At 36.5% G+C, this 9,868-nt stretch overlaps 1 protein-coding gene and 1 non-coding gene across 2 annotated transcripts; both read right to left on the reverse strand.

Moving 5' to 3' along the window:
* Window positions 1-5,038: 5,038 nt before the first annotated feature.
* LOC107930756 (uncharacterized) lies at window positions 5,039-5,416 on the reverse strand. Its single transcript, XM_016862474.1, has 2 exons — window positions 5,221-5,416; window positions 5,039-5,157 (listed from the first exon to the last, which is right to left on the reverse strand). Exons 1-2 carry the CDS (start codon window positions 5,414-5,416, stop codon window positions 5,039-5,041), a joined length of 315 nt encoding a protein of 104 aa, XP_016717963.1.
* Window positions 5,417-7,758: 2,342 nt separating this feature from the next.
* On the reverse strand, window positions 7,759-7,865 carry LOC121213142 (small nucleolar RNA R71). Its single transcript, XR_005908512.1, has one exon. It is a non-coding gene; the product is annotated as a small nucleolar RNA R71 (small nucleolar RNA).
* Window positions 7,866-9,868: the final 2,003 nt, after the last annotated feature.

Genomic DNA, 9,868 nt, shown 5'->3' on the forward strand with positions numbered 1-9,868 from the left:
TCGCTTTTGTGTGACTATCTTCTACTAGATCACCTCTTCCCAACGGCGAATACCACGCCATTTTTTCTCTTGGATTCGCCAACCTCTGACGCAGAAAGCCAACGAACCGACTGTGCAACCTTCCCAAAACGTACAAAGCGGTCGTTCCTTGCACAAGTTGAAAAGATCACCTATTAAGGGACATGGACGGAAGCGTCAGTCTCGTAATGCAAAGAAGTGATGAATACCTTGTTGAGAAGGCTAAGCGTGAATTCTAAGCCTCATGAACTTTTTTGGGGAATTTTAACAACCTTCGGCTAGATTGGTTTAGTGGCTCATGATTTTTGGGAAAGAAATAAATATAATAGAAGTGAGATTTTTATTGAAGAAAATATGGAGAGAAAAAAAAAGTTTTGGGGAGAGGGAGTGATTACAGAAAAAGAGATGTCAAATATATGCCACTCCATCCCCTATTTATAGTACTAGAAAACCTAGTTTATTCCTAATGAAATTCCAAAAGATAAATACAAATAAATAAAGATAATTAAAGATAAATAAAGATAAATGAAAATAAATCCTAAAATTAAATCTAAATAAAAATCCTTAATAATTATCCTAATATAATTTAAATTAAAATAGCCTTGTGCTATAAAATCTCTTCTTTTGCATTTTAGTCCTTGGGTCTTCCATGTTTGCATTTTTGGCACCACTTCTCTCTTTCTTTGCATGTTGGCCCATTATATCTTCAAATTTTCACTTTTTGCCCTTCAATTTCCTCTTGCCTCCAATTTAGTCCCTAAAAGATAAAAGACCACAAAATAATCCAAATTATTAGGATCATACTCAAAATAATTATGCAATTAGCACATAAAATATGTCGTTCTAGAGTATTATCAAATCCCTCTTACTTAGCCCATGCTTGCCCTCAAGTATAGTTCGTGTCCACTGTGAAAATTAAATCCTGCCATGAAAGAAATACTACTCCAAAGTTTTATAAAAATTAGTCAAAAATGCATATGAAAAATAAAGAGAACCCTTAGCTTGCTTTAAGTAAAATTGAAAAAAGTATTCTAATTAACACCCACAAAAATTAAGATCGACTTGGATTATTTCATGAAAATTAGGTAATTTACCAAACCTATCAAGACACCCTATTCGTTTTTACCTTTAGTCCTCACACTTTATTAATATGTCTTTTTTTTCTTTTTTTTCTTTTTAATAGATTTTTAATTTTATTTATTTATTTTTACTTAGGAATATATTTAACCTTTTGACGCGAAGAGAGATGACAGCCAAGAACCCCACCCTGATTACTTAGCCCAACATACTCCTAATTTTTATTTTTCTTAAGAACATATCGAACCTTTTGGCACGAAGAGAGATGATAGCCAAGCACCTCACCCCGATTACTCAGCCCAACACATTCTTAAAAATTAATTCCGGTCAGCGGAGTTTTACCTAACACGTCACACAACCTTTTGACGCGAAATAGGATGACAACCCAAGCACCCTACCCCGGTTACTCAGCTAGTTACGTCTTAAGCTGCACTCATAACCATGGAAACATTATTATTATTAAACGAAATTTTAATTTTGGAGGACTTAGGAAAAACAATCAAGTGTCAAAAATAAGTTTCAGTAACCACCTTAATAGTCATGAACATATTTTAAGCATGCAATTGTATTAAGTGTCCTCTTGAATTTAGACTTAATCAAATTTACCAAAATCAAGATAGGGTTAACTCCATTAATCATAATCATTTAAACGAAAAGAAATAAAATAGTGGAGATAAAATCTATCAAGCAAAATCATAATTAACTTAGTAGATAAGAATCATGCATGTGGGTCAAACAGTGGGCAAGTCGTGGTCAAATTCTTGGGCATGAAAAGAAGCAGAATATTCTTAAAAAAATTATATGGGTAGAAACAACCAAATCAGCATCTAAAAGGACAGAAATAATGAAGAATGTCTCCCCCACTTAAAACACATAGTCCTCGATGTGAAATAAATAAATAAATAGGTAGAAGAAATGTAACAGCCCGATTTAGGGTCTAGTCAGAACAGTGGTCTCGAGACCACAAATCCGAAGATAGAAAAATTATTTTTTATTTTTTATGATGTTATGGTATGATTATATTAGTGCATGAAAAATTTGGTGAGTTAATTTTAATGTTTTCAAGCCCGATTGCGATAAAGGACTAAATCGCATAAAAGGCAAAAGTTTCATTTTAGTACCCAAAAGTGTTAAATAGCTAGAGAATCAAAATTTGAAGTATTTAAATAAAAATTAGACCCTTTTTAGAGTGCTTGACCTGCCATGGGAGACAAATTGGTCAAAAAGTCCAAGTTTGGTTGGGTTTGGTGGCTAATTTGACTAAAATAGAAATAAAATAAGAAAAAGATGATATCACCTTCTCATCTTCTTCTCTACCACTGAAAATATCAGCCAAAATAGAGGTTTGAAAGCTCAAAAATCTGCAGCAACTTAAAGCACTCATAAGTAAGTGATTTTAATGAGTTTTCTTTAAGATTTTTATATTTTTGAGACCCTTGAAGCATGAGCTTTCAAATGAGGGTGATATCTTACCAAATAGTCAAGAGTTTAGGATTTTTCCATGGATGTATTTGTGATATATGCTGAGTTTTTATGGAAGAATATGAGTCCTAGTTGTGTTATAAACAACTTTCGTGAAAGGTGTTAGCATGAAAACACCTAAAAGGACTATTTTGCATAAGTTGCAAAATAGGTGGTTAGTGTGTAAAATAGTGAGAATTCGGGATTGCCATGGTAGTAAAAAGAGTTTAGCTAGGCTTGTAATACGAATAAATTCGATAAAAATCGATTTTCGAGCATAGGGGTAAAATGGTCATTTTGCCAAGGCTTAGAGGCAAAATGGTCATTTTACTAAAGTTGTGAAATTATGAACGCCTAATTATGTTTTGTGACTAAATGGATGTATATTGTTAATATAGATCAAGATTTGCCAAAACCAAGCCTAGACCGGGGCAAAGCCAAGCAATCCGATTAAGCCGTCCAGTCAAGCACTTTTTGTAATCCGACGTAAGTTGTATGTAAATAATACAACTACACTGTTAATACTTGTATTCATATTGTCATTAAATTGATATTGTACGAGTTTTTAAGTTATAAATTGAGAATGCCTTGTAAGATTTGAGATAGTAGAAATATCTCGTTGAAACCTTAGGATATGAACTGGATATTCGTGCCAAGAAATTGGGTGATTTGTACGCCAGTGTAAGACGTGTCTGGGATACGCTTCAGCTAAGAGTTGTGCTAGTGTAAGACATGTCTAGGACATGCATTGGCATGCATAAATGAGAGCTAGTGTAAGACCATGTCTGGGATATGGCATCGGCACAGAGATGAGTGCCAGATTAAGACATGTCTAGGACATGCATCAGCCTCAACAGAGATAGCCAGTGTAAGATGTGTCTGGAATAAGCATCGGCTAAGAGTTGTGCTAGTGTAAGACATGTCTGGGACATGCATCAGCACGCATATATGAGAGCCAGTGTAAGACCATGTCTGGGACATGGCATCGACAATATATCCCATGTTGAAGGTTCATAGAATATCCAGTAGTATTCCAAACGGTTCAATGGTGAAAGTTATAGTTCAATTATGATAAAGAAAGGATGATCGTGTTACGAGTGTTATAGGTACCTATATGATAGACATGAGTAACGAGCTAATTTAGAAAATGAGACTCGAGTAGACAATAATGAGTAAGTTAAATTATGTTTACCTTTGAGCTTTAAGCATGATGGTGAATGGTGAGATTGTTGTATATTTATTTATATGCAACTTACTAAGCTTTATTCTTACTCCTTTTTCTTTCCCTCTTATTTCAGTATCTCCAGGCTAGCTTAAGGGTCCCATAAAGTCAAAGATATCGATCACACTATCAGTCGTAGCACTCGGTATAGTTTGATTTATATTTTTGAAGGTGGCATGTATAGGGCTAAACTAGGATGTTGTATTAAGAGAATTATTCATGTATTTTGGCTCAAGTCAAAAGCCCTTCACTTTGTATTAAGCCTGGAATAATACTAGTATTCATTTTGATGAATGCATATAATGTTCTTTTTATGGATGAATTGGTGTCCATTGTGATGAAATTTGTATATTGACAGGATCTTGTGTAGGTTGTACAAAATGGGTGACAAAATGGCTTGGGAAATAGCCTAGTTTGTCTATACGGGTAAGACACACGGGCGTGTGTCTAGGCCGTGTGTGACACACGGCTCTCACCCATGGGTGTGTGTCATGACCGTGTGTCCCCTGCACTTAAAATTTTAAAGTTATTTTAGTACATGGGTAGGCCACACGGGCGTATGCCCATGCCGTGTCATAAAGTCAGCATCATGCTAATGGTACATGGGCAAGAGACACGATCGAGACAAAGGACACGGTTATACGGCACGGGTGTGTGCTTGGGCCATGTGGTTTTGGCAGAATGCCCAGGTTTTCAGACACGGGTTCGGGACATGGGCGTGTCCCTAGCACACAGTCGTGTGTTCTATATCCACACGGGCGTATGTAGTCTTGATGCATGAAACTTTTTTAAGTTTTTCATGAGTTCTCGGTTGGGTTCTGAACCAACCCAAATGTATGATTTGGGCCTCGTAACCCCGTTTATGAGATAAATTGCATGTGAAAAGAGAATTTTTTAAATTGTTTGAAATTTTTATGGCCCGATTTTTTATAGTTGGTTGAGTTAAGTCAGGTAACACCTCGAACCCTGTCCCGGCGTCAGATACGGGTGAGAGGTGTTACAAGAAAAGTTTAGAAGAACTCCCCGTGTAGTTACTGTCGTTCGTGTATTATGGTAATGAGTTCTTTCTATTGTTGCTTTGGTTTACCTAGACAAAAGAAGAGAATTTTATTAATATCTGAAAATAATAAATAATAAAATAATAATAATAAATAAATAAAAATAAAATAAAATAAAATAAAAATAAAAATAAAAATAAAAATTGGGTTGCCTCCCAATAAGCGCTTGTTTAACGTCGCCAGCTTGACGCCGTGAATGGTTCTATGGTGGTTCTAACTGAATTTTTTCGACCGTGTGGGCCTGAAAATTTTCATCAAATGGCTTCAACCGTTGGCCATTGTCTACAAATCGCTTCCCTGTTTCTTCACTCTCTATTTCAACTGCACCATGCGTGAATACTTAGGTCACAATAAAAGGGCATTGCCACCGAGATCGAAACTTACCTGGGAATAACTTTAATACAGAGTTATAAAGAAAATTTTTTTGCCCTACCAAGAAATGCTTCTGAGCTATTTTCTTATCATGAAACAGTTTTGTTTTGTCTTTATAAATGCGAGCATTCTCATAAGCATCATTACGAATTTCCTCCAACTCTTGAATGTCCAATTTTCTTGCCTTCCCTGTAGGCTCTAACTCCATGTTACATTGTCAAATAGCCCAATAAGCTTTTTGCTCCAGATCTATTGGAAGATGACACGCTTTGCCAAAAACAAGTCGATAAGAGGTCATGCTAATCGGGCCCTTATATGCAGTCCGATAGGCCCAAAATGCGTCATTGAGCCAAAGACTCCAATCCTTTCGGTTGGGCCGAACTATTTTTTCCAAAATGGACTTGATCTCCCTGTTCGAAATCTTTGTTAGGCCGTTTGTTTGGGGATGTGATAAACTGTAAATTATACATATTTTTACCCCATGTTTAATGCATTTTATAGATGATTTCTCATTAGAATTGGTGAATTCGACGCTTCTAATGCTTTAATTTCATGTTTTATACTCAAGAGAGCACCAAGAGTCAAAAGGAGCCAAAAATGAGCCAAAAAGGGACAAAACAGACCAAATCGAGAAGATGACACGGCCTAAGCCTTGCCACACGGGCAGCTCACACGCCCGTGTCTTTCGAGGGTGTCGACCAAGGCTTTCATGATTCACACGGTCGTGTGCAATTTAACGGATAGAACACGGCCTGGCAATCACGTCACACAGTCGTGTCACACGGGCGTGTCCCTGCTGAGCCTAAGTTAAGTCCAATTCAGAAAAGGCCACTTTTGAGGGTTTCTAGGCATTCCAAAGCCTATAAATACGCACTAGAGGAGGAGAAAAAGGCAGACAGAGAGGAGGGGTAAGGAATTACCCCAAGGAAGTCGATTGATCCATCTCAGAAGCCGGATTCATCATCAAGACTGAAGATCTCTCCTCAATTCCCCTTCAAGAGCTGTGGAGTTTCTTTATGTTTTTTATTCTTTATTCTTTTGAGATGTTTTCTTATTTAGTTATGAACTAAATCCCCTAAATACTTAAGGGGAATGAAACCTAAGACAAATATTGTTATTATTTTCTGAATCGTATGACAAATATTTAACTTGTTCTTAATTATGTGTTCTTAATTCTTGCTTTGATATCCCAGGATACTGATTCAAGACACGTTCTTATTCAGAGGAGGAATAGACCCTATCTAAGAGTACATTTGCCATAATTAAGCGGAGTTGATTGCGCGCCTAGAAATAGGGTGACAAGATTTTGCCGGATTAGGGTGAAACCTAATAAGGGGATCCATAGATCGAGTTAATGCAACCCTAGAGTGTTAATTAGAGAAAAGTCTCGGTTATTCAATCTAGGAATTAGACGTTATTAGTCTTAAATCGGGATAATAACATAACTTAGGGATCTCTACGGAACAAGTTGAATGAATAAATCGTCCGATTCGGAGCCAGAATAACAAGTACAGTCTAGGTGGATTTTTCTTTAGGTATTGTCTCAAGTCAATCGATTTTTCCAAAAGCAATTCTCCAATTCTTTTCTCTGTGCGTCCTTAGTTTAAATAATTAGTTAATTAAAACAAACCCTTTTATTCTTAGGCTAGATAATAAAAAGATAGCTATTACTAGTACTTTTGGTTCCCTTGGGTACGATATCCTGGTCTTGCCATTACTATACTATTGTTCGATAGGTGCGCTTGCCTTTTCGTCGTGATAATAGTTAGTCTAGGTTTGATCTTCATTATAAATATTTATTACTTGTTACGGATCATGTGATCAAGTTTTTGGCACCATTGCCGGGGAGCTGAAATATTAGGAACACTAAATTTTTATTACTTTAGCCATTTATTTTTTCTTTCAATTTTATTTTATTTTATTTTATTATTTATTAATTTACTTTTTCTCTCTTGGCAAGTTTTTTTTTTATAGTTTATGACTAGAAGAAACCCATCAGGACCATTACTCTTTGACGAAGAAATCAATCGTACAATTCGTAAAAATCAAAGAGAAATAAGGCATAGTTTACGCTACACGGAGAACGAGCGAGAAGACGATACTCAAACCCCAACCGAAGAGATGGCCAAAAATCCAGGCGATCAGCTGCCGCCTGCAATTGCAGCTAATCAAAATCCTGCTCCATGTACTATGTATGACTATGGTAAACCTTCTTTAACAGGAACTGAGTCTAGTATAGTTAGACCTACTATTGCTACGAATAATTTCGAACTAAAACCTAACACAATTCAGATGATACAGTAGTTTATTCAGTTTGATGGTTTGGAGGATGAGGATCTCAACACGCACTTGGAAAATTTTCTTGAATTTTGCGATACATTCAAAATCAATGGCGTTTCTGATGATGCCATTCGTCTTCGGTTATTTCCCTTTTCACTGAGAAACAAAGCTAAACAGTGGTTGAACTTGTTACCATGAGGGTCTATCACTACTTGGGAACAAATGACCGAGAATTTTTTACTAAGATATTTTCCGCCAGCTAAAACGGCTAAATTGCGTAATGATATCTCTTCTTTTGTGCAGATGGATTTAGAAACACTTTACGATGCATGGGAGAGATACAAGGACTTACTGAGAAGATGCCCTCACCATGGGTTACCATTTTGGGTGCAAGTCCAAACGTTCTACAATGGTGTGAATCCCTCGACAAGACAAATGATTGACACAGCTGCTGGCAGAACCATCAACAATAAAACACCGGAAGATGCCTATGAATTCATAGAGGAGATGTCACTGAACAACTATCAGTGGCAAGTTATGAGGACAAAGCCAACGAAAACAGTCGGCGTCTATAACATCGATTCAGTCACCATGCTCTCTAATCAGGTAGAACTTCTCAATAAAAAGATTGATAGTTTTCTTGGTTCTAGCAGGTACATCCAGTAATGAGGTGTGACTCAAGCAGAGGAGGTGTGCATACAGAATATCAATCCTTTAATCCCACAACCGAATATGAACAAGTCAACTATATGGGTAACAATAACTTTAGATCTCAAAATAACCAATACAGTAATTCTTATAATGCAGGTTGAAGGAACCACCCCAATTTTGCCTGGGGAGGTCAAAGAAATCCAAAGCCACAAAATCCTTAGGGTTTTCAACAACCACCTTATCAACAGGAGAAAAAACCAAACCTTGAAGAGATGCTTTCTAAATTCATCTCGGTGTCAGAAACCCGTTTCCAAAATACCGAGACAGCACTTAATAATCAACAAGCATCGATCCAAGGACTCGAAACTTAGATAAGCCAACTCTCTAAACTAATCTCAGAAAGACCACCAAAAAATTTATTTAGTAATACCAAATCCGGAGAGCATGTCAAAGCAGTTACACTAAGGAGTGGGAAAGTGTTAGCGGAATCTGAAAAAAAGTTAGCACAAGAAGCGTGGAAAGCGAAAGGAGGGAAGAAAAAACCGAAAATAGTGACAAATCAGTATCGGAGGAATATTCACCACTGGTTCCATATCTAGCAAAATTAAAAAGAGATCGCATTTATGCACAATTCGGTAAGTTTCTTGAACTTTTTAAGCAATTATATATCAACTTACCTTTTGTTGAAGCTATCTCGCAAATGCCTACATACGTAAAATTTTTAAAGGAGCTTTTAACAAATAAAAAGAACTTTGAGGACTTATTTACAGTAGAACTCAACAAGGAATGCTCTGCCATACTCCAAAATAAGCTCCCAACCAAACTAAAAGATCCAGGAAGTTTTACTATCCCTTGCTTAATTGGTAATCTGAATATTGAAAAAGCACTAGCTGATTTAGGTGCTAGTATTAATTTGATGCCCTATAAAATGTTCAAACAGCTTGGTTTAGGGGAACCTAAACCCATTAGGATGAGTATTCAATTAGTTGATAGATCTGTTAAATATCCCAAGGGAATTATAGAAGACGTACTCGTAAAAGTACATAAATTTATATTCCCTGTTGATTTTGTTGTGCTTGACATGGATGAAGATGTGGAAGTACCCTTAATTTTAGGGCGCCCATTCCTAACTACTGCTAAAGCCTTGATTGACGTGGGTGACGTTAAATTGGTACTTAGAGTAGGTGACGAGGAAATGATCTTTAAAATTTATGATGCTATGAGATTCTCTAGGGAACAAGATGATTCATGTTATTTCATTGACTCTATTGATCATATTACTCAAGACTCTTTTCAGGAAATTGTACAAGAGGAGACGACAGAACCGTGTCCAGCTCAAGACGAGGAGATAGGTGAGGAACCTAATAACCATCCATCAAGACAAGTAGAATACGAGGGTATTAAGATCAACGATGCACTTAAGCAAAAACCCTCGATTGAGGAGCCTCCCAAACTGGAACTTAAACAATTACCAAACCATTTAGAATATGCATTCCTTGGAAATAACTCTACATTACCAGTTATTATTGCTTCTAATTTGTAACCCAAGGAGAAAGAAGAATTAATCCAAGTATTAAAAGAACATAAGAAGGCCATAGCATGGAAAATTTCTGACATTAACGGAATCAGTCCTTCTTTTTGCACCCACAAAATTTTAATAGAAGATGAATACAAGCTATGTGTGCAAGCTCAAAGACATCTAAACCCCAACATGAAGGAAGTTGTAAAA

This window comes from Gossypium hirsutum, chromosome A13 (genome assembly GCF_007990345.1).
Source record: "Gossypium hirsutum isolate 1008001.06 chromosome A13, Gossypium_hirsutum_v2.1, whole genome shotgun sequence".
NCBI lineage: Eukaryota > Viridiplantae > Streptophyta > Magnoliopsida > Malvales > Malvaceae > Gossypium > Gossypium hirsutum.

Bases quoted from the DNA above. Each gene is read 5' to 3' on its own strand.
- LOC107930756 (XM_016862474.1), bottom strand. From the start codon at position 5,416: ATGGAGTTAGAGCCTACAGGGAAGGCAAGAAAATTGGACATTCAAGAG. The intron at 5,158-5,220 runs GTAAGTTTCGAT...CGCATGGTGCAG, and splicing joins TGTATTAAAGTTATTCCCAG to TTGAAATAGAGAGTGAAGAA.